Genomic DNA, 25,232 nt, shown 5'->3' with positions numbered 1-25,232 from the left:
TGTGTATTTAAATAAGAATGGCAACTGGAGCTGATGTTTCTACAAAAGGAAGAGTTTAATGCACTGTTACTCTCAACTGTTCATTAGTATATGTTCTCAGTTAATTTGTTAGAGGAGAAAATGCCTTTTGATCATACCTGATCATTTGGACTATCATGGTATCTTAAGAAAAAAAAAAGCCTATATTTCTTTTATAAGTCAAAATAATATTTTGTCTTATATCTAAATACAAAGAAAAAAAAAACCCCAAGGTAGGAAGAATAGGCTTTAAAAATAGCATTTGGCGAGTTTTGCTGGGTCATGGTAGTATGTAGAAAAAGAATTCAACCAGGAAGAAAACTTTCTTGATGATAGTGTCCTGCATATGTTTGTTTTTAGGAGTTCCGTATAGTTTGCACTAATTTTTTTTTTCCAATAAATAAAGGGAAAAAAATTATGCAACCAAGTCAAATTTCATGAAGCAAAACACTTTATACTCCCTGTCCTAGGCAGCAGGTGACAATTTCAATTTGCCAGCTGATGTGCCAGCTGCAAAACTGGTTGAGTTACAAAACTGAGTGAAGGGTAGTGTTTTTCAAGTAGAGGGAAAAATTGTTTTAGAAAGATGTCCTATTGCTTAAGTTACAAGATTGATGAAAACATGCTCCTGATATGTGGAGGAGTCGGGTAGGTGACTTTGATTTTTATACTTGAGCTCAGAAGAAAACTCAGGGGTTTTGACACTTTTGTTAATTTCTGATGAGACACAATCTCTATAAAGAAAGGAACATGCTATGATATATATAATACTTATCTCTAAACAGGAGCAAGGCATAAACCAAAATCCCTTGATGGTAGGCAGATCTAATTTCTGGTTCTGTTGGAGCCTAAAATCTGAGGCTGCCGTATCATTGTCTTTCTCGTAAGTGGGTGATTTCACTCTCTGTGCTCTTCATTCCCATAAAGACTGATTTGACTCTCTAATATATTTTATTGCTATTGAGGGGTTGTTACACTGACAGAAACTCATTAGTTGCAGCTTGTTTTCTGTTAAGAGCATGGTTGAAGTCCTCATTACCACTTGGCTTCCTCCCTCATTTGCTTTCCATTTGGAATGTGTTAGATTTAATATCCACAGTTAAAATTGCCAGATAAAGTACTTCCAATAAGCTGATTGAATGTTTGTGTTCTTGAAATAAAGCTACTCCTAGGGAGAAAGTGTATTTTAGTATTTAGAACACAAAGCTAGAACTGTGTTAGAACTTAAATGTTTAAATTATGCTGGATATCTTGGTAGCTAACACTGAGAAAATGCAGCTTTTTTCATCAGACTCTCTATATAATTCTGCTTCTCCTTCAGCAGGTCTTCCATGTCTCCTCTTCCTTGCCTCGGGCATCTGAACATCGTTCAGTGGCACTAGAACTTACTAAGTTCCTAATCTTTTGCATCTGCTTAAGATTTTTGAAGTTTAAAATACCGATTTTCACAGAGGGGAAGGCCTAACTGTGTTTCGGGTTTTTTTTCTTGTGTGTTTGTTGTGCCATAGGAAAATAAATAATATAGTACTGTGGCAGTCTGGCTTGGGTATTTCCTGCAAACAGAATGTGTTATCACAGAGGAATTTTTATATTGTACTGTGTGAGCGTGACTTGTGAAGTGCAGAAGATAGAATGTGACAAGGGGATGAGTCTTCCTTCTGAGTTTGTCTGAAGACATGAGTGGGTGCAGTGAAGAAGAAACATGAGGTTGCTAGTTGAAATCAACCGGTAACTGGGAACTTGAATTCTGTTTTCTGAGGGTACTGAAGTAGGGGTGAGGACTGGTATGGCTAGTCTTTCTTAACTGGGATGTTGTCTCGGTCATTTTGTGGACTTCTGGAAGAAGATGAACTTGCGTGTGTAGACACAAGAATAGACAAGAAAAGGCGTGAAAGAGAAATTCGGATTGGACGTAAGTGCGGAGCGTAGTGTAATAGGAAATTAACATAAGTGTTTTGAGGGCAAAGCAGTTGAGAAAGAAGATTTCCCTAAGCATACGTAGTTCACGGTAGTATAGGTGTTTTGTTGTTCTGAATTCAAGGGATATCTTCTGCAGAAGATTTGATGTTGGGTTATGGGTAGCATGTTTAAATAGTCTGCATTATTCAGCCCTCCAAAAGGAAATGTGAATAAAACAGTTGAGATGTTATTCAACTGAAAATGTTGTTCAGCATATAAAAGTAAAACAGCATTTTCTTTCCTTCTGAGGGGGTCAGGAATGTCCAGACAAGCTGATTGCCAGTCAAATATCCAGACAAAATGACCTAATTCATGACGTTTCTACTGCTTCAGACAGGGAAGTGAACAGAAGATCTTAACAAAACACTTGATTGATCCTGTTCAACACTCAAGAAGCACATCTTCCCCCATATTCTTCTAGTGATGCTTGGAATATTAAACCGGAGGAGACAGTTTTTTTGAATCCTATCTCAGTGCTTTGATACTGGCTTTAGATATATGTGTCAATTTAAGCTGTAGCTAGGGGAGTGATGTTAAGGGGGGGGACCTGAGGACACTAGTTTGCCTGGCCATACTATAGTTAAGTACACTCTGTATTGTAACATTACGCAAGCCTCTGTGACACACCCTTCATCTTGATCTTCAAAACATTACCAGTTCCACAGAATTAAAAACAAAGGTATTTTTATTTGCTTTTTTTTTTTCTCATTGCAGCAGAGTGGCCGAAGACCATGACAGGTCTGCCAAGCACGTCGGGAACTACTGCCAGCGTGGTAATTATCCGTGGGTCAAAGATGTATGTTGCTCATGTCGGCGATTCAGGAGTGGTGCTGGGAGTCCAGGATGACCCCAAAGACGACTTTGTGAGAGCTGTGGAGGTGACACAGGACCACAAGCCGGAACTTCCCAAAGAAAGGGAGAGAATTGAAGGCCTCGGGGGCAGGTAACTGTCCCGTGCTTTTTACTTCAGGTTTGATCTCTGGGTGCTATTTGTGTCTTTCTGACTAAACTAGGCTTAAGCTTGCTTGTTTTGGGGGGGGTGCAAGAAAGCTGGTAAATCTCATAGTCTATTTATATTCCTTCCCTCACTATGCTCTGTTTTTTTTTCTAGCTTGTTGGGGAGTAAGTTATAGTGATCCTCTGTGACACTGTTGTACTTTTTGCTAGTGCTTTCTGGTATAAACAAAATTTTAATTTCCTGGTGGATTCCCATGCAGCTGAGGTGTGGTTACAATTCTAAATGTTCACTGAAAACTTTGAAAGTGGGGATATTGATATTTGACCTATTTTTCATTAAAATCTGAGGGGGGAAAAATTGCCTTTCCATATAGATAAGGATATGAGCTCTGGAATATCCGTTTTGTCAAATGGTGGAAACACAGCAGTTTTGACAAAAAATACTCTGTACTCGTGCATCTTGCATTGTTCCTGAGGTGACAGTGGCAGCTGTTGAGTAGGCTCTTCAAAGCTTCTGTTTAAGGAACATAAAAAAAAATCTTAGATTTGAAACAAGATACTGTATTTGCTGTGTTTAAATATACACTGAAAATGTTAGGATACCGCATTTTAACACCTATCTTTACATTAGTAATTTCTTCACTGTCAGGCGCTGGCAGATGGTTAGAACATCTCTTGAGTTGTGGTTGATGTGTGTTCCCTGTGACTGAGGAGGAAAGCAGGCAGGTTTATCAGATGGCACTAATGTTTTGAGACAAACCTCAGGGCTCGCATTTGGCGTAGCTTCACAGGAGCTCTCTGTTCTTTCGTTCTACAGTACTGCACCAGATGGATGGGCACAGTTTCCTCCTCTTAGCAGTTCAGAGGCAGAGATCACTGAAGGTTTTCCTGTTGACATCATTCATATGAGAACCCTGTCAGCTCATTAACCTTCAGATATTTGTATCTCTAGCAGGTGGAAGTCGATCAGTTAGCTGTATTAGGGATGGTAGCTTTTCAGGAAGGGTAACTTGCAGTTTTGCTAGGTTAGTACTTCTAAGTGTATGGGTTTCCAAGCTGTGTATCTTGGGGATTGAAAGTCTCTGGAGCCTCAAAGAAGAATTCCCTGGAACTCATTTCATTCTGCCTTAATGAGCTGTAGTTAAATTAATGCCACATAATATATGAAAGTAACATTTAAATAGAAGCACTGGGCTGAGACAAACAGAGGCTGCTGCTATTTGGGCAGGAATGGTTAAAAAAAATCTTAAAAAAAAAAAAAAAATTTTTACTGGTGCTCCTCCTTTTTTTCCCAGGCTGGCTGTTGCAAGCTATTGTGAGGCAAATGGTAGGAGTGAGATGGAACTGTGCAACTATGCTTATTAATGTCTTCTCTTCCATGAGAATTAATTGGGAAAAGTTAATGGGAGAGCATAACTGAATCTTTCATTAAAAATGGTGTTTTCCTAGTAACAGTCTCTAAGTGTGGGATGAGATCTCTCAGATAATGACTGAAGTTAGCTTTGTGTGGTCATTAGTTGTACAAATGGATGAGATCAATTTTAGGATGTGGTGTTTGTGACTTTGCCGCACTGTGCATGTGAAAGGATGGAACTAAACATGCCCTTGTTGTTAAAGCCTTTGAAGTCTCAGGAAGTGCATCTTGAATAGCTTCAGTATGAGGAATCTTGAGGCTGTTCCAGAGCTTCTCAGTTTCTAATTACCAATGGCTGTTCCTCGGATAAAAGTTAGCTTTTAAGTATCTAGTTCTTAACTTGGTTGGGACCAAGCTTTGCTAAGTTCTTTGCTCCATTACCTTTTCTTGCTTAATGGCTCATACTCCCTCTCTTCTTCTTTCCCTGCCTCCTCTGCCCCGTAACAGCTGCCCCATTTACTTGCTCTGTAGCTTCTCCTTTGACCCTTCTAATGCCATCTGTGAGAACTAAAACCAGTGCTCAGTGCCTTAGAGCAGGTGTTAACATTCAAATGCAGAGCTGTTTCTTCCTATCTCCTGCTTTCGGCAGATAGCAACTATGAACAATTCCTCTTTTATTTCTGCCTCATGTTGGTGCACCATTAAGGAAATCCCTACAGGAGGCTGTTCCTTTCTGTTTTGTTTTTTCCACTGTACTGTGCTGCTCTTTACTGCTGAACTTTGGCAGATGGAGAAAACTGAAGGAGGAACTACATGATATTTCCACCCCAGTGAGTTGATGTTGATGGTCCTCATCTGAGGAAAGCAAATTCAGTTTTGCTTTTTCTCCGACAGATTAAAAGATACTCTTACATCTGGTTGTTGCAGCCAGCCAGAATTTCTTCCAGGTCTTCATTCCCCTGCTTTTTCTTTTCTTCTGCCCTTCATCTCTCACTTTTCCCTTTGGCTTAATATGGAATGAAACTATCTAAGTGATACCGTGTGTTTTGAAATACTTAATTGTGCTGTGGACTCCCCTGAGGGTGCTGTCATTATTGACTTCATGTTTGCGTATTTAACCGGTTTTGTGTCATTGAAACTAACTTTCATGCTTTCATTTCCATTCCTTTTTAACCCCTGCCTCTTTCTGATGGTTTTAGTGTGATCAACAAGTCTGGCGTGAATCGTGTCGTTTGGAAGAGACCCCGCCTGACTCACAACGGCCCTGTGCGCCGCAGCACCGTCATTGACCAGATTCCGTTCCTGGCAGTTGCTAGAGCACTTGGTAAGTCATGCTCATGTTTGGAAAGTGAGACACCACTGCATACAGGCCACCAGAACGGAACTATACTCTGCTTTGCCAAAACATATAGTTCAGAGGGATTTACTCGCTTGCCTTGATTACAGGGCCTTCTGAAAGTCTGGGCCTTTTAAAAGTATTTTTAATACAATATTCACATAAAGCTGTAGAAGGTGTTATTGGTGAGTGAAGGACTTGCCCTACAACATGCAGGATTTTAAATATCCGTCTTACAAGGATGGTACTTCATTTCTGTTGCAAATGAAAATGTACAAAGCAGTATGTGTCTCCAAGATGGGAGAGCACATTTGTCTTTTTCCTTACTGAAATAGTAGGACTGTAATTTTTGACTAGGTGGTGGTAGGAGTAAGTTTTGCTGCATAGCATACGAATTACTTTGGTCTTCCTTTTGTGGCGAATCTGTTTTCTTTCAAGACTTAGCATAGAATGAACAAAGGAATGAAAGTCAAGTCTGTGTTTTATCTATAACTTGCCTTTGCAAGGGTATTAGTGATGGGAAACTGTCTTTGAGGAACACTTTATTCAGGGGACAAAAAGGCACCTAGCAAATTTGTTGTGAATGTTTTTTGGGAAGTACTTCATAACTTAATCTTTGAATGCCTCTTGCCCCTGAGTGTTACTGTTTTTTGGTCAGTTTTTTTCCTTAAATTTCATTGCAGAATTCCAGTCTTCTGTAGTTCATTTTCTTTCCTTCCTTCCTTCCTTTGCCCCAGTGAAGCAGATGTACCCAGTATAGGTTCAATTTCATGGAAATGTGGTATCATATTTTTACCTGTGAAAACTGTCCTGTGACTTAATTTCTTCTTGGCAAGCTTGACAGTTACGTGATAGTGTTGTCAGTGTTCCTAGATCAGCTGGCAGTGTGTCATGGGGACAGTCTGTTCTGGGACCGTGGTCATCTTGATAATTGCATAGCATTACTGTGTCTTATTTCAAAGGCAGTGATACAGTTTCACATGGATTTGTCCAGTGTTAAGAAGAATTTTGCATTGATAACTAACATTGTAAAAGATAGCTATATATCGAGGAAGGAGTCACAGGTGGCTAGGTGGCTGAATGGTGATCTTTCAATAAAAATAAAATTTTAATTTTGTGGACATTTTTCTCTATCTTATGAGTCTTTTTTATGTGTCATATTTTAGGCAAGATAGATGCTTATTTTATGGTTAGTAAAACTGACTTGAGAGTTTGAGAAATCCTTCAGAGTTAATAGATAAAAGAAGATTTATGTGAATTTCAGTAATGCTGGGTCCTTATTTTCTGCAGAAGGGTACATGTTCCTCATAGATTACAAAAAGTGTATGCTTAATTTTGATGAATCTTTCATTCCTATGATTGCAAGTTTGTTGTTTGTCTAAATAGCTCGATGACTTTTGATGTGATTCCTCTCAGCGAGTTGAACAGAAGGATTTGGCTGGGTTTTGTGTGCAGATGGGAATTCAAGGAATGGTGCATCTGTTAGCCCCCTATTGCATTCTCTCCAGTTATGTGGATGAAGAGTATTACTGGAGAGTCTCAGGTCCAAGAAATGAGAACACCTATCTTTTAACAATTCTTGGTTTCAAAAGTTAGCAGATGTGAAAGCTTAAAAGAGGGCTCTGGCGTCTTCAAATCATGGAGAAACAGGTTTACAATGTGACAAGCGTTTTGGTGTTTGCCTGCTCAAGGAGCCTCCGTAGGCTTTTTGCATCCCCTTCTGAGGAGGTATGACAAACCTCCTGGAAAAAGGAACACAGCTGCTTCGCTCTGTAGGACCCAGATGGTGCACAGACGCTCACAGTTTGGAAACAGGATTTAACTTCATTCTGAGGCCAGCATGCCCCTTACGCTGCTTACAAAAGACCTACCACGACTAAAGCCATTTGCATTCATGCTGTTGAGGCCTGCTCGACCTCTTGGCTGGCTCCCAGATTGCTACCCTGGTTGGCACAGTACTGCTGCGTTGGAGCTTCTCCAAGCGGAGTAATAACTGTCAGTGTTGACATATACTGGTTACCAATACTCTAGTCGATCCCACTAAGATCCAGCACAGTGATTCTTTTTGCTAAGTCCAGACTTGGTTGTTATTCTTGATAGAAATCCCATCCAGATCCCAGACTGGACAATAACTGGACAATAATTTTTTGTAGGAGAGCAAGAGTCTCTCAAGACTCTGCTCTGCACCGTGGAGAGAAACCTAGAGTTGTGAATTTACTATCTTTAAAGTGGGAAGGTTATCTAATTAAAAACCCTAAAATTTAGAACGTAGGTGGTGGGTTTTTTTTTTAAGTTTTCTTTCTCTTACAACACTTTAAAATATGTTGATGTAGTCTCATCTGTCATCCAATCCGTAAGTCTACCACTCATTGTAAGGAGTACAGCAGAGGTTTTAGAAATAGCAGGAATAAAACGCTGTGGAAAAGTATTGCATTGGTCAAATAGTTGGACAGCAGAAAGGATACTGGTGCAATAGAAGTCCTTCTGGCCAGATTAATTCCGTTGACATTCCCTTTACTGGTCTGATTGTCTACAGTGTCTTTCTGCCCTACAATAAGCATTTGTGGTATGCACTTTTTATTACCACTGCTTCTTACGACAGTAGTGACTGCATGTAAGTAATGTTTAATTTATTTATAGCCCCATAACAAGTCAGAAATACTTAGGCTTCATGCTGCCTCTGTAAAGTATCTGTATGCTGCTTTTACTGTATACAGGTTTTAAGTCTTCTAATGAAATATTTTAAACTGTAGCAGAATGTTCTGCATTTTAAGCATGGCTACTTCTGCTAACCTTTCCTGGGCAATGAAAACATCTTTCTTTATACCAATTCGCCTTGTAATAGATGCTTATGAATCTGGTGCAATCTCAGAATTGTTCACCTCAGGACTTGCTACCCGTTCTGATCAGAAGAGCATTTTGTTTCCTTAGAGTGTAATCGTTTGAGTAAGTTCCCTGGCACCCATAGTTTCACGGTAACTGTCCATTTTATATGCCTGTCCCTGGAACAGGTGTGAGGTAACTCAAATTACTTGAATCCCTTTGCGTAAGTCAGGGCTGTGACTGTGCAAATCGCTGGGATGCCGTAGAGCAGATGCTCAGGGGCAACAAGCCATCAGGTAACTTGCTTGTGTGTTTCCAAGAGTCTGTGTATGTTGTTGCATCATGTATTAGTTACTGTCTCCCTGTGGAGACAGTAACTCCATGTGGCACTCGGGAAGGCATTGTAGACTCCCGTGAGCATGCTTATGTGTGCGTGTCCTGGGCAAAGAATGCTGAGAGGGGAAATAACCTGCTCAGCGGTTGTATAACATGATAGCAAGATACATGGTAGCAGAAAGGTTACATTTCAGCTGTAACATCTGTCTAAATAGATTAACTTAGACCTGTTTCTGGGATGATAAGCACAAAGCTGTAAGTGTACATGATGTGTGTTTTGTTCCCACGTGTTGAACCCATTGTGGAAAAACGGAACAAAGAGTTTTGATCTTTGGAAACCAATTTTGAAGTGAAATCTGGCCATGTGTGTAACTTTCAAAGGTGGTATACAAAGCAGGGGAAGTAGAGAAAAGCTACAGTCTGAGCTCTGAGTATCTTATTGTATAACTTGAAACAAGAACAGAATGTAGAAACAAGCAGACAAATGGTGTGATTAATCACTGAGCTTTGTAGGTTGACTGTAAGTGTAACCTAAAATTGTAGTTTTCTTAAGTTGCTATTTAAGTTCATATCCCCAGCTGTCCCCCAGCCTGATCAAGCTGACTGGTAATGCGTGGTGTGATGGCAGAAACGGGTCTCGTTTGTTTTTTGAATTGCATAAGCTAGTGAGTTATATTTAAGTACTGCACAGAGTTTTCCAGGTTTTATTGATAATTGCTTTTTTATTTTATCTATATAAACAGACAAACTTGAGGTGCATTTGGAATTCTAGTCTTGTCCTAGGGATGTCTTGCTCTAGCTTGTGTAACTTTCTTCACCCCCAAGACAAAATATATATATATGCCTGTACAAAAATGCAGAGTATGTACTTTACTTTGCAGATCTGTGTGTTATATGGATCATGTGAAGGCATGTGCGGATCCATGTAGCTCCAATGAGAATGTTTGGGGCTGTGGAGGTCTCTGTGCGTGCCTCTTTAGCTCTCTCTTCTTTGGCAATATAGAAAAGCAATAATAAAACTTTTCTCCTAAAGGTAGAACTATCCAGGTTTGGTCAGTGGATTCTTCTGTTTTACCCCTTGTCTTCAGCTAAGCAAATGCTATCTAGGATTGTCTTTTGAAGCTTGAAATTCTACTTTAGTGTTCATTTGAAGGATTTAATTCAAGGCCAGAAATTGTGAGTAGCTTTCTGCATGCCATTTTAGCTCTTCACCTCTACTTTTGCATACCAGTTCTTGCAGGCTTTTCTCATGCAGTGTGCCCTGGCGTAGCCCTAGACAGACACCTTTTTTCTTCTCTTGCCTGTGATTTTGCTCACATACAAGCAGAGACGAGCAGTCATGGTGAAGACTGCCTTATGAGCAGCTTTTAATTCACCTTTCATTTTAAATGCAATTATTTGTTTAATTTGCTGTTGAAATACTTTTCCCTTGCCTGTGCTTTCCTTTTCTACATAGTATTGAGGGTGGCATTCTTTCAACAGGTTTGACTGAAATAGTATGTAAAAGAAGCTCCTAAAAAAGTGCTCCTAAAAAAGTACTCCTAAAGGAGCAGTGAAAGTTTTAAGCCTCGAGTGCTACCTGTGCAGCTTTCCTGCTTGCTGCTACCTTCATTTTTGTCCCCATCCCTCAGACTGAACTGTCTTTAATCGTTCCTGGGTTGTATGAATGGGACATTGCGTTGCATTCATCTTTAGACTGCCAAAGATGCCCTCTTGTGGCTATAGGACTAGGTTGCCACGAGTTTTGGTGAAAACGCTTTCCACCCCAGCTCAGCCTGAATGGTTTTAAGTGGTTACTGTTTGTATTCTTGCTGAGGTTTGTCTCACTTCCTAGCAGCGCTGTCTCATTGACAGCGAAAAAAGGAAGTTCTGCAAGTCTTCTCTTTGTACTAATAGGCCTTTTAGATAAACCTTTGAATTAAAAAGATCTGGGATTAATCAAACTGGGTTTTTGTTTTGACTGACTTATAAAAGTAAACTTTTCTTTCCTCTATTAAAACCAAAAGATATTTTTGTATTCAAAAGGGCATGCTCCAGAAACATAAATGACAGACTTGATTTATGTGACTTCTGGACGTACTTTTGCTATAAGGCGGCTTTGGGCTTAATCCAGTCTAGTCTACTTACATGATGGGTGTTTTTGTTTGTAACTTCAGTTACTTTCTTGGCAGCAGCTGAGTTACAAGTAGTTTTTTTCCCATTGTATTTTAAAAGGTAATAGTAAGCAGATAAGATAGACTACCTATTTTGATGTTTTTATGGGTAGCTAAATTAGTTTCCTGCTCCTTTAGTATATGATTTCAAACATCTATTTTTCATTTTGTAAGATGCGATGTAATTTTTGTGTAGATCTCTGTATATTATTCTGGTTCGAGTCATGACTAAGAAACAGGTATGATTTTTCTGGAAAATATGGAAGGAACTACATTAATACCATTCTTTTGGATTTGGAAAAGAAATATGCAAGCATCACACCAAAAGAAATATTCCTGATCTGTAAGTTTTTAGAGAACAAGATTGTTAAGTTTTGTAAGTGTTTGGTTTTTAATTCAGAACAAAAATAGTATGGCTCACAAAGTGAAGTCTGAGAACGTGGCATTCCAGTTCTGTAATACTAGCCTTTGGCATATCCCATCATCTTACTATCTTGGCTTCCCAGTCTGCTAAAGGGTCACTTGTCTGTCTACTTGCCTTGGGACAGAATTAAAGATTTCAGAGCACTTTGAAACGCCTAGGGAAAAGCATACTCTGCTCTCTGGCTTACTTTCCTCTCCCTTTTTCCTTCCCGGAATTGTAACAGAGTGCCATGTAAAGTGGCTCTTCCTAAGTTTGTCGTCTATTCCTCGGCTGCTGTGGATGCTGTGCTCTCCAGCTGGCCAGAGAAAGATACACAGCTGACATGAGTATTCTATCTATGCAGCAGCTCTAAAAAGTGTTGACTCAATCTGTGGTGCTCTGCCCTTTAGGAAGATAAATAAATAAAAATAGTGCCTTGCTCTAGTGGCATGGGTTGGCCTTTGCTGGTTTGGAGTTGAAGGATCTGTGAGAATTATTCTTTTAAGTGAAGTACTCTCTATGCAGTACTGTTCTACCAAGGATCACTTGCCTGCTTGATTAGTCTGAGTTTGGGTTTATGGGAGTGGACTGATGAAAGATTAACACCAAAGGCAATTTTCCCTTTTCTTTAGGGCAATCACAAGTACTGGTTGTTTCCTTCTAGGCTGAGGAAGGAAGAATATGGATTTTTCTATATGCCTCAGGCTTCAAATACACTTTGTGGAATTTTTCCTGGGTCAAAGAACAAAAGCTTTATTTTTTTTCAGTTCGTGACATCTAGAGCTCCATTTGGCTGGTCAGTTAATACCTGATTGTGTTTTAATGCTGTTCCATCGTACAACTTTGGAAATAAATTATTGTGTATTTCCTAGAGGTTTTTGAGCTTGCATAGATGATGAGTACAGTTGAATTTAAAACTCATGGAGATTCAGTTCTTACTGTACATTTACAGCAAACTTGGAATGCTGCTTTGACAGAGGTGATGCCACAGGAGATTATTTGAAAGAATGCATTTTGCCGAAAAATGCGTGTTTAATAAACTTAGTCTTTGAAGCTGTGAGTCCTTGGTCTACCTCCCCTTCACCATTTGCTTTCAGGAAAAATTACTTTCCTCTTGTAGTATCTTATTTCCCTCTTTCTGCCGCCTCCCCAGTTAGGAATGATGATAGTACCGTAGACATGTGGCTTAGCTGCAGATTTGCACCTGGATTTGGCCAAAGATGTAGACTACTATTGCCAGGTAGTCTGGCAGCCGTTCTAAGACAGATCATGACGTGCCAGCTATTAATTCTTGTGTCAAGCCCACACCTCAGTGTATAGTTCCACCACGGCCTTCAGAAGGGGAACTCATTGTGGAGGAAAGACACTGAGGTTGGAAGGCTTTCAATGGCAACTAGGCAGGTTGGGCTCCTGGTCAGGGGCTTGGCCTGTGATTTGTGAGGTGTGGATTCATCCTGTGTGTTCCCGGAATCTCTGTGTGCCCTTCAGCAAGTTTATAATCCTTGGAGTCCCCTTTATCACCAATCTGATATTCCCCATTATCCCCATGAGGAGCCTTCTTCCTCTTGGAGGAAGATTCTCTGAAATCAGTGTGATTATTACTTGGCTGTTTTCTCGGGAAGAGCAGCAGATGGGCATGGTGACATGTATGTAGATGAACCAAAATTAAATAGCATCGGGTTATTTTTATCATACAGCACAGTATTTTTAATTAAAAAAATGATTCAGCTAATAACATTTGAGTATGAACAAACTAGCAAATAAAAGTGTAAAAATATTATGCGTGTTGGAAATTGATGCTGCCGCTGATTCCAAGATCTGGCTGTTATAAGACCCTGAGCTCTTCTTTATTTTACCCGCTGTGTCCACGACAGACATGATGTGAAGAACTCTCGGTGCATGAAGACTTTTCGTGACAATTCATATACAATAATTGCTGTGCTGGAGCTCAGCTCTTCTGTTACAGTATTTATTTTGATCTTGTTGCCAGCTGGCTTGCTTTGTTGTGAGTCTGCGGAGGGAGAGTGCACCTCTACACAAGCAGGCTTGGCTTTTAATTAGCACTTATTAGAAGCATGTGTTTCTGTCTGCCGCTGCTGCAATGAAGGTGAATTGGTGCTTTAATGAGGATGGGACCATCCATGCTTGCTATGGTGAAGTGGAGTAATTGAGTTGAAGTATTCCCTTTCCTGATTCTGGAAAAGTCTTTTCAACTGGTTGATAGCTTAAGGCAAAGCTAATGGAAGGAAGTAGGAAGACAAAAAGCTTATTTATTATCTTTAAAAGGGTGGTGATGGACGCGGAAGAAGGCTACAGGCATGCTTTCTGAAAGCCAGCAAAAAGCAAAGAAAAAAACCCCTGACAAAACCTTACTCTTGAACTGGAGTTCTTAAGCTTCTGTATGCTTTTCAACTTCGACATTTTAATTAATTTCTACTTCTAAAGCCTTGTGTTCTGCACAGAAAAATCTAGCCAGTGCTTGCAAATAATAATGTTACTTTTTGTTGCTTATCACTATAGGAAGCTATGTATGAACACGGAGGGTGGGGAAGGAAGAGAAGGTGTTAACGCAGCATAATACCATTCTTGATTTAAAGGTCCAACCTTAGAAAAAGCTTATTTTTTTTCAAGTATACCTGAAAAACGAAATTTATATGGAAATGCATTTTTCTCTTGGAGTGGTTTTTACTTGAGGATGGTTTGGAGGAAGCACTCGAAGCAATAGATGTTTTGATTCAAATGTGGTGTTCAGATTCAGTTCAGGCCATCGTTACTGGTGAGGTGACCCCAAACATTCTCATAGCAAGAAGGATTTAAAAATAGAAAGGTTCACTGCTTGGGGCCTTCCAAGGGAGAGGCTTTAGCTCTCATTTTCTGCTTTCCTGCTGGAACCCAGGCACTGCTTGTGTTCCTGTGGCTTCTTTCCAGCTCCAAAATTTGGCACATGGTGTTCAGCTGGAAAGACGCTCTAACACAGCACTGCATGGCTTTGAAAGTGATGCTAATGCTGTGGAAAGAGGAGGAAGGGGAAAAAGAAGTTAATAGGGGAAAGGCTTCAGCCTCTCCTCCTTTGCCCTCTTCCTTTGTTACTTCTCTGTGGCACCTGCATGCACAAATACATACACGGCAGGGCACAACTGTGTGTTTCTGTATTGCTTGGATGGCTGTGGAGGAGCTCAGGTTTTTGGGTTGGGTTTTTTTTTTTTAAAGGAAAAAAAAAGGCAGTTTAGCACCTTGAGTGTGAAAAGGTGGGGTTTTTCATTTGGGGTGGGTTTGGTGGTTTTTTTTTTTTTTTTTCTTTGAGCAGGGCTCGTTAGGGTCTGCAGGGCAACATACCATCGTGATGCAGATTGACATCTAATGCTGTATATGATGCTGGGGAGAAAAAGGGTGTTATGTGATCCTCCCCCTCAAACCCCAACCTAGTTCTATAAACTGTGCCAAGATTCCCTGTACAAGAGGTAAGGATTTTGTCTCCGGTATTTAAACTGTACTGATAACTGGAAAGGCAGATTTTTTCCAAGTTTGGTGTGGGTTCAACAAAGTAAGGCTTTACTTCTGTTTAAGGAGACCTTCAGTTGTTCAAATAGGTTTTAGTTTGGATATTGAGGTTTCACTTTTCTAGATATTAATCTATTTCCCTTTTTTCTGAAAATGTTAGTTTTAAGAGAGTAGAAGACCTCCTATAAACATAGGGTGGTTTGAATGTGTTTTTATTTAAATTGCTACATATTAATAAATACGATTGGAAAGTGACAGCAGCAGAACAGTAGTTGTGCTGAAATCGCTTTGTATTACTGTTGGTGACTTGAGACTGGTGGTAATTGTTTTCACGGGAATGTTTTTCTGTAGTTTCCAAGATTCATATTTTTGTGTGTAATGTAACAATTGAAAAGCATTTTCTTCTTTGCTAGGTGATCTTTGGAGCTACGACTTCTACAGCGGTGAATTTGTTGTGTCTCCTGAACCTGACACTAGTGTGCACACCATTGATCCCCAGAAGCACAAATATATTATCCTTGGCAGTGATGGACTGTGGAACATGATCCCACCTCAAGATGCCATCTCCATGTGCCAGGATCACGAGGAGAAAAAATACTTCATGGTGAGAGCGGGGGCTATAAGTCACTGTGGAAACTTAATACTTTTTTCCTCTAAAAATTGCATAGTCTGGCATGTATGAAAAGTACCTCACAATGGCATTGTTGTTCAGGCATACTCATAGTTTTGCCACAACATGTAAGTTGTTACAACGTGGCTAATACTGTGCTTGCATACACTGTCAAATACCGTGCGTGCTAACATTGTTTTTAAATTATTTGGTTGTTATTTTTGGGAAATTTGACTACCAGGGTGGTATCTGTGAGTAATAAAGAAGAGAACATTTTCCTTCTCTAAGGAAGTTATACAAAATAATGTCTGAAAATGAAATTTATTTCACATAAGACGCATGTTACAATGCAGACAATTGTTTATTGGTTTTTACATGATTTGTACAAAGTCTGAAATAAATTCTTCTCTGGTTTATTTTACAGAACAGTTGAGAACTTACGTAGTGGTGCATCTGAGCATCAGATAGTAAATAGTCTGTAAACCCCTTGAGAGACTTTAGGGAAGTCCATAGGATGTGTTACAACCAGGCTATTTATGCAAGTCATTGCATCAGTTTTATGGTTTAAAGCACTCATATATACGCAGATTCTACCGTAAACTGATTTTAAAGTTATATTTCACTGAGAAGAAAGATACATTTCAATTAATATTTCCTCTTGTGTCTCTGAATCAAGCTACTTTAGCACATGGTATATAGGAATAATATATTTCAGGCTGTGCCACATAAGCTCTCCATCTTGCATGTATAAAGTAAAGTGGACCTGATTGCTTTCTCTGGCTGTCCCTCTCTTCTAACGTACAGGGAGAGCACCGACAGTCTTGTGCCAAAATGCTGGTGAACAGAGCACTAGGCCGGTGGAGGCAACGCATGCTTCGTGCAGACAACACTAGTGCTATCGTAATCTGCATCTCGCCGTTGCAGGACAGCAAAAGCAACTTGGAAAATGAAGAAGAATTGTATCTCAACTTGGCAGAGAGTCCCTGCTACAGCAGCCCTGATACGAATGTCATGACACCCTCCCGCTGCTGTACCCCCCCTGTCAAGGTAATGTGTTTTTTGGTTTGTTTTTTTCCCAGTGTTTCAGATGTTCCACTTTAGAGTGTGGAACCCACTAAATAATGTATCAATCTCCCTTTTCCTCCCCTGGTAGTAATTTCTTTTTAGGCAGCTTACCGTGATGTGTAGGATTGGGGCAATGGTGTAGTCAGACCATTGCCAGTGATTGAAGTAATACTTTTAGAAACTACTGGCCTGTCAACTTAAACCACTATTTAATGTTTCTTTTTTTGTTTGTTTGTTTGTTTTATTTTAACTGCAGTGGACTAGGCAGTATGTATGGCTAGATAATATATTTCAGTTATAGGATAGTAACTTGACAGCCGTATCCTCAATACTTCCCTGTACAAAGCTTTGGACAAATAGATGAACTTTTAACAATGTTTCTTAAAAGACTTTGGAACACCAGAGGTGGAGTATTAACGTACGAACTTCTCGGAGTTGCTGAATTTAGGGATATAATGTTTTCATAACTCTTAAAATCCCAATCATTTATTAGTAGATGTTGATCTGTATTCCCTTCTTAATGTAGAAGAAATGATTACTGTAACTTCATGCATGTAGTTTACGCAACTTGAAATGCACTGTTTCTTAAAAGTAAGTTTTCCAAGATCCCACACAAAATCAGGAGGAGGCTACTGAAAGAGAGGAATCAGACTGGGGGGATCAGAGGTTTAAAAAAAGGAAAAAACCCAACACGTCCCCTTAGAGAATAAGGTTGGGCTACAGTTTCTTTTCCTACCTTGCCATGTACTTGTATAGCTTGCACAGCTGATGAATTGCAGACTGCTTGTGGATGTGTTCGATGTGTTCTTAATCTTGGTGTGTTTTGTTTTGTTTTTTTTAAGGTAACCTATGGGTTCATGTATTCAAACACGCATTGTTGTAAAGAGTTTTCTTTCTGGACTGGGAGATGTTATTATCTTTCTCTGGTTGATTTAATGTTCTTTGTTAGAGAAAGAGACATCATAATATAATACAAGGTCTTTCTTCAGGTTAGAAGTTTTAACCATTAACATAAAGCAGAGCTGTTCAGAAGCTTTTTTTTTTTTGCTCTAAGAACTAGAGTGTAGTTATGAGTGGATGTTTGTTTCGGTAATTACCAGCTGCTCCTGATTTAAGTAACTGTCCTTTGATGTTCTGCAGTATCTTTGGATAACTGTCCTTTGGGCAAAGTAAATAGAAAGCAAAAATTAGAAAGGGAGTCCTTAACATTCCCTTGGTAGAAACAAGCTGCTAATAAAATGGCAAGCTCAACCTTCCTGTCTCCTTCCCTTCTATCCAGTCTAGCAAAACACATGAAAAGAGTTTAAAATCTTGAGTGGAGAAAAATTATTTGAATTCTAAATACTCCTAGACTTTTAAGTTGTACCATATGTTTCATGAGTGATTTATTATCAGTACTCATTGAATAAACCTTGAGCTACATTGACTGCAAAATATCCAGGAAGTAGCATTTCTGGGTAAGGACTTAGTGAAATTTTTTTTTTTTCTTTAAGATTCCCCCTCCCCATCTAAGGTGATGGGGTGATGTGTGAATCTAAGGTGAACTGTGGTGTATGAATCTAGATAAATTGCAGCAGGGGGTCACAAAGAATGAAGAGATCAAAACTTCAGACAACTAACAATTTTGGTGTTTGCCATGTAGATAAGGCCTTTTTTTTTTTTTGCTTAATATGCAAAACCCAAAAGAAAATTTTGACTGGCTACAGGTCTGCATTGATAACATATGTATAAATTAGTTCTATTTTAATGAAAAAGTTTTTCTCCTCTTGGATTAAAATAGAAGCGGTGTCACCAATTTAAAAACATAGAACCTGTTTTCTCAGTACTTGTTTTTTATTAAAAGTACTAATGTAATATAGGTTTCTGCTTTAATAACAAGCATCAACTGTCCTTACAGAGTACCTGTAAATATCAGAAGAAAAGAAGTGTGAGAAGGAAGTTGAAAAGAAAAAAGACAGAAAAAGACCACTGTACTGTCAGAATAATTTTGAAATACTTCAGAAAAAACCAAATGTCTCCAGGCAGATCATAATAATGAAATGTCTTAGCAGTTGTGTCTCCATGTATGGTGTGTTGGTTTTTTTTTTCCAAAACAAGAACTTTGTGTAGTTAACTGTAAGTATATTTGGTAACTACACCATCCTGAGTAATGTTATCTTTTTCATAGTAGGAAGAGCTTTATCGGTTAGATAAGAGCCACAATGGAAGGAAAAACATATTTCCATAAACTGTGGTTATGTAATGGCTGGACTGTAGGCTTTTCGTTTATATAGCCGTCTGACTTCATGGGAGCCTTCTGGGTAAAATTCGGTGCATGCAGGAGGGCTGCTGGCTCAATGTTTCCTTTAAAATTATTGTGAAACGTAATTGAGGCATTTGGGACTCTCCCCAAAAACGGTCAAATACCTGGTTTCTTATGCCTTGCCTCAGACATTAAAAGGTAGCCTTATTTACAAGGTACCGGTTTTCTTAAGAAGTACAGCCACACAGCTATTTCAGAATTATGCATTTTGGAATGCTTTTCTGATGGTGATAACTTGTGAGAGATTCAGGAAGCGCCCTTATTTCATGGTCCTTTGTGATCCTAGTGATACTGTCAGCCTCACAGGAGGGAAAAGCCCCATTTTGTTCATGGTACAAAAAAAAGTATGGCAATAGATAGAATCATAGAATCAGTAAGGTTGGAAAAGACCTCTAAGATCATCGAGTCCAACCATCGACCCAACACCCCCATGCCCACTAAACCATGTCCCTCAGCGCCTCATCTACACATCTTTTAAACACCTCCAGGGATGGTGACTCAACCACTTCCCTGGGCAGCCTGTTCCAAGGTTTAACCACTCTTTCAGTAAAGAAATTTTTCCTCATGTCCAATCTAAACCTCCCCTGGCGCAACTTGAGGCCGTTTCCTCTCGTCCTATTGCTTGTTACTTGGGAGAAGAGACCGACACCCCCCTCGCTACAGCCTCCTGTCAGGTAGTTGTAGAGCGCGATAAGGTCTCCCCTGATGATGACAGGATCACTTGCAAAACAATACATAAATACCTTGATACATAAAGCTGCAGGTAAATATATGATCTAATTTAGGTCGGTAATTAACCTTCTTACAAAATTACTGTTGAATTTTACTGAAACGGGATCATCACAGTTTCTGTAAAGAAACAAGAGGTGGTTCCCCAGATCAGTCTGAACTGCTGGAGGATGTGGAATGATTATCGCCCTGAGAGGACAGGTCAGCAAAACAAAAGAGGTGGCAATGGAAAGGATATTTGCCTGTTATCTGCAAAGAACTGAAAGAAGCACGGATAGCCTTGACTCTTAACAGCTGCTACCTTCCAAAACAATTAATTTGGAAATAGATGGAGACCAAATCAAAGTTTCTCAATAAAACAGAAGTATTTCTTAATTGCCTGTCCTTCTGGCAACAATTACTAATACCCAATTGATTCAAGTATTCCCGAGGCCGGTGGTAAAACTTGATTGATTAGATTGTTGAGAAATGGAGTTGGTGATTCATGTTTTATTTTTCTTGTTTTGTTACATCCCTCGTTAGCAGTCCATCCTCTGACTTCATTTGGCTTCCCAAAGCCTTATCCAATCTCAGCTATTCGTACCGAGCGAAAGATGTTGGCAATTAGAGCCACAGCGTTAAGCGTCTCACACAATAAAAACATAAAACCCAAGTCGTGGCTAGAGACACAATTTCAAAAATTAAATTGAGCAGATTAAGTAATGTCACCAGAACTGGTCTGTGTGTGTCATCTAGCTTTCTTATGGGTTCTGCAAGAACCGAGTTGAAGAAAACCTCTAAAATACCATCATAAAGGCTCCCCTCTTGCCTTGCTGTATGTAGTAAGAGAGTATTACCTCGATGGCTTTATCTCCCCATGGGGAGCAACAGGGGAGTGGAAAACCAAATCTAGATGCTAGAAACAATTCTGATTATTTTCTGTTTCGGAGTGCATTTTATTAAACCTTACTATTAGATTTTTTTTTTTTTTCAAAAGTGCTGAGCAGTCATGGATCTCTTCTTGAAGGTGAACCGAAGTTGTTCTGGGTTGTGACTTCAAAAGCATCTGTTTATTCACCTGAGATGTTACATTGACTTACTCTGATTCAGCTGTATGTGCATTTGAGTTTTCAGCACGTTATTTTCTTAAAATAATCATTGTCATTTGCCTTACACGGATGGTATGTAGAGTAATGTGGCCTTGAAATTTACTTTTGAAGGACTCGCTGAGTAACTAGAGATTTCTTCACAATTAAATCTTTAATAAGGTCATAATTCATATCTTCAGGGCACTGCACAAATACTAATTTTCATAATCCCCCTGTGGATAGCGAAAGCAAGTATTGTCCCCATTTTCCTGTTGGTAAAACTGAGAATGAGGCAAAAACACTTTTCAAAGGCTGCAGAAGAGACGAATAGCTGAAGGTAGGATTAGAGTTTAGAAAGTCCCTGGTTCTCAGGACATCATATTAAGCAGCTCCTCTTCAACGTACAGAATGACTGTGCTTCACAGAGGGTGGGTAGGTGTGCTGCCAGGAACGGGGTTGCTTTCTTTACAAGTTGTAGAGCATAAAACTAGGCAATAAAATGTGCTACTTTGCACAGCAAACAGTAACTATTTTTAGAATAGCTTTGTCCAATGCGCCACCGTTCTGTATGCAATCAGGACACCTACAAAGGAAGAGTTTGCCAATCTCCCCAATAATCTGGTTACGCAGTAACTAAGAATTCTAAATGTAACAAAGGTCGGAAGACTTTTTCTGCTGTTTGCCCTAATAGTGTCTGGCCATCCGATGTATAAACTCTTCAGAAGGCAGTACGGGTGCACATATCGCAGTGTCTGAGGGAGGGAAGTCATGTCTGCGTGTTGGAAAATGCTACTGATGAAAATCTTAGGACAGAGATTGCAGGCACTGCTTTCTACGTGGCTTCCTTAATCAACAGCTTCTGCTGTTGCAGACACATGCAGACTCCTCAGCATTTTATAGCAGCGAAAAGGAAGGTACCCAGGCTGAGTAAGTCTGAACAGCCCTCTGAATGAAAAGATTACGTCTGCCCTTACGAGACACTTGCAGATTGGATAACTGAAATAAATGCTTCTGTGAAGCTGGTGCACACAAAGTACCAAGCTCAGATCCGCAGTCTGAATTTGTTTCCGCCTCTCCGTTCTGCAGTAGGATTCTTCCGTCTCTGATAAGGTTTAGAGAAGTTCTGTCACGCGCTGTCTCTGCCCTCAAAGGATAATGCGGGTGAAATAATTACATTCATGCCTAAGTATTTTTTTCTTTTCCCTCAGCTTTTAGAAGATGATCCCTGGCCACGACTGAATGCTTCTGAGCCTATTCCTCCCCTCATGCATAGCAACATGATCTCAGAAAAATATTTAGAGCTGCCAAACGAGATTGCCAAAAGCAATTTACTTTCCTCAGGAGCAACCCCGAAGGATTCGGGTCCACAGGAGGAGAAGTGCAGCAAAGCGTTGGCTTTGAGGATACATGAATCCTACAGTAATGGTTTATCAGTCAGTCTCTCCCCTTCCAACTCCGCAAATTCAGGCACGGACCAAAAAGGCTTCAAGGTGTCTCCTAATGGCCAAACAAAAGCCCAAGATGCAGAGAGGACACCCACGGCAAACTTTAAAAGGACATTGGAAGAATCCAACTCTGGCCCAGCTATGAAGAAGCCAAGACGTGGCCTGAGTCGAAACATTGGTGTCCAGCCGGAAGGCATCTCCACAACTCCTCAGCGCAAAAACTCAAACAAGCTGACCATGCGACGCAGCCTGCGGGGCCAGAAGAAGCTCAGCAACTCGCTCTTCCACCCGCCCAGGAAAGCAGTCTGCGTCTGCTGAAGGGCATTTGTGTAAGGAAGTGTGTTTTGGTCCGAGTAGAATTTTGAAGTTGGTGCAGAAGTCTGAAACTCTTCCTGTTCATCTTTTTTTAAAGTAGAAACTTTTTTTGGTATCAAACAGCTTTATCCCAGCCTTGTACTTGCTTGTATTATAACTGTGAATTTTGTAGATGTGTAGGGTATAAGTCACTGTAAAATGTGTGTAAATTTGTATTCCTTCATATAAATGTAGTCTCTTTTCTTCCTTGTACAATTGTTAAAGCGGGGCTAAACCTTGTTTTAAAAAAAACAACTTTTTGTTAATTTACTAAAGTCATGAATTTGTATACGCCTCTTGTGACGAGAATTTCACAACTTTTTAACTAAAGTAAATTATTAAACAGAATGGAAGATATGTATTTTCGTAGTACTCTGTTCCACCTAAAGTATGTCTTTTAGAGAATACACTAGGTCTATATTTTGTTTTTAAACTTTAGATTTCTCTACTCAGAAATGAAATGTACGTGGAAGCAGAGACGTTGAGTCTTGCTTTACACAGCTCAATGTTGATTTCTTTGTTAATTAAAATACTATGCAGTATCTTATTTAGTTGTATTTTTTGTAACATTAATCGTCAAAGTATTTAGCAAAGAAGTGTGTGTTTTAAAACTCCGACTCCCAAAAGCATCCTATAAAGCCATTCCCGTTCCGTTATAAATGATGGCATTTTTACTGAGGCATAAATGTACGCCCTACGGAGGCATGAGTTTTCTGCTAGTCCAATTCTGATGGTGCTGCTAATACCTTTCGACATAAGTTCTTAACTTATTTTATGACTATTTTCATTGAGTATGTGGACCATGTGTATGTTCACCTAAATAAAACACATGAAAATTTGATGGGGGTGCCTTTTTTTTTATTAATTTCAAGCTTAAGTTCTGTTGAGCACATTCATTCTTATTTTGCATTCATTAAGATCTAGTGCTCTCCCCTTCACTGGGGCTCCATGGCTGAGGAAGCAAGACATCCCGCGTAGTTTTGTTATGGGACTGATCTGGGCACTTTATAGTGAATGTTTGTTAAACTGTAGCAGGATATAACCTGCGTTGTTTTTTTTAATGGGGAAGTAAAAGGCCGGTATTTTATTCCAGTAGCTAGGGTGGTATTTACAGAATCTAATTCGTTACCGCTGGAACAATAAAACATGGGTTGAAATCAGGCCGGTTAGCTATATGTTGTTACCACGGTTACGGAAATCCTAGAGGGAACCGTATGCTTTCTGAAAACGTGTAGTTCTCTTTCATCCGTCCTGTGAATGCGGCACTATCTTACAAGATGAAAGTAACAGTCTGTCCAAATTGGATCCTTCAGGAATTTATTTCTGCGTATATGGGATGTAACTTCCAGTTAACGATAAAGTTTTGCTGTAACTGATGTTGGAATCATACACCACGTATGGGGGGGAAGTATATAGAGGCGAACAGCAGCTGTATATACTTAACCTAGCAACAAACTCGGATAGTAATTGTCTGTTTTCAGTGTAACCTCATGACATTCAACCTTTTGAAGAGGAGCGGTCACAACAAAGATGCAAGTGTAACACGTTCGTTAGATGCATATCTGTATTGCTGCTTATAATGTAAATATGCAAAAGAAAAAAAGACTAGAGCAATTTTCCCAGGTTTTTTGAGATGCAAGTGTAACACGTTCGTTAGATGCGTATCTGTATTGCTGCTTCTAATGTAAATACGCAAAAGAAAAAAAGACTAGAACAATTTTCCCAGGTTTTTTACTCTGTAGAGAAGCAAAGTTTAAATTTTCATCAAATTCTGCTGCATTCTTAAGCGCGTGCCTCGTTCTCCCACGCTTCCTCACAACAGTTCCAGACTTGGGCTTCTCCCGCTGGAGGGGCAGACGTCGGCTGCTTCCGCTTTTAATGAATTAGACAAAACCTATGGTTTTTGCTGGGTAAAGCTGCTGAAGGATGGTAAGCGTTAAACATTCGAAGCTCCTCTGCAGTAGACGTAAACTTACATGCTGCCATAAACTGGCAGTTTACTCTCGTGTATACTTTGCCCACCTATGTATCATCTGACTTCTCCAAAATTACCAAAGCTGAGACAAGGAAGTGTGGGAACTCACAGCTAACGTGGGAACACGCTCTCCTTTCCATAAAGTCAAGTTTTGAGTTACACCAACTTTCTCTTCTTGCGAAATAGAGCTCCAGTATGTGCCAGAGCACAGTCCCGCATCGTCAGGCAGCAGCTGGACGCATACCTGACTTGCGCCGCTCTGCTGCGCCTTCCAAAAAGATAAAAAAGCCGGAGCGTTCGTTTTTTTCCAGAGGACGATTCTCCTGCGGGGCAACTCGCCGTTGAGAAGCCACCCCTTGAAATGTTCTTTGGGACGAGGGGAACAAAGCGCGGTTGCTCTTCCCTGGTAGTCGGTACCCTGTGAAGACGCGTGCTGCCTTACGCTTGTCAGTCGTCGCTTAGTTTGTTTTTTTTTTTGAAACCTAGATAACGGCTTTTGGTTACGGAATTCGGGGTAGATTCCCAGAACGGGTGACCCAATCCTGGCTTTCAGGTGCCCGCTGTCCGCAACCACGAGCCAGAGGCCCAGGCTCCCCGACGGAAACCTGACCGGGTGCGAAGAGCCGGCTACGAAGGCGATTACGCAGCTACAGCGAAGTGCGTCACCCTTAGGAATCTGCGCAGCGCCGGACACCTGTGAACACCCCTCTGTTGGGGCGGCCCTGCCAAAAAAAACCGAACTCAGAGGGAAACCTGCTCCCAGCTCTCACGAGCCGGCGGCTGCGAGCGCTCCCGGCCGGGCGACGCCCCTCCTGCAGCCCCCGCGCTGCCGCCCCGCCCTCCGC

The 25,232-nt window shown here is 40.2% G+C and overlaps 1 protein-coding gene across 2 annotated transcripts; it reads left to right on the top strand.

Moving 5' to 3' along the window:
* The first annotated feature begins 2,696 nt into the window (after positions 1-2,696).
* On the top strand, positions 2,697-23,253 carry PPM1D (protein phosphatase, Mg2+/Mn2+ dependent, 1D). Of its 2 annotated transcripts, XM_009324033.1 has the most exons (5): positions 2,697-2,920; positions 5,488-5,612; positions 15,254-15,444; positions 16,255-16,497; positions 21,822-23,253. In XM_009324033.1, the coding sequence occupies exons 1-5, from the start codon at positions 2,709-2,711 to the stop codon at positions 22,374-22,376; spliced, it is 1,326 nt and encodes a 441-aa protein (XP_009322308.1). In that variant the 5' UTR covers positions 2,697-2,708; the 3' UTR covers positions 22,377-23,253. The 2 variants fall into 2 exon arrangements, with proteins under 2 accessions (XP_009322308.1, XP_009322316.1); XM_009324041.1 differs by lacking the exons at positions 2,697-2,920; positions 5,488-5,612 and adding an exon at positions 14,331-14,519.
* Positions 23,254-25,232: the final 1,979 nt, after the last annotated feature.

The sequence above is a fragment of the Pygoscelis adeliae genome, unplaced genomic scaffold, assembly GCF_000699105.1.
Source record: "Pygoscelis adeliae isolate BGI_AS28 unplaced genomic scaffold, ASM69910v1 Scaffold290, whole genome shotgun sequence".
In the NCBI taxonomy this organism is placed as follows: Eukaryota; Metazoa; Chordata; class Aves; order Sphenisciformes; family Spheniscidae; genus Pygoscelis; species Pygoscelis adeliae.
This window is presented reverse-complemented; position numbering and strand designations above follow the sequence as displayed.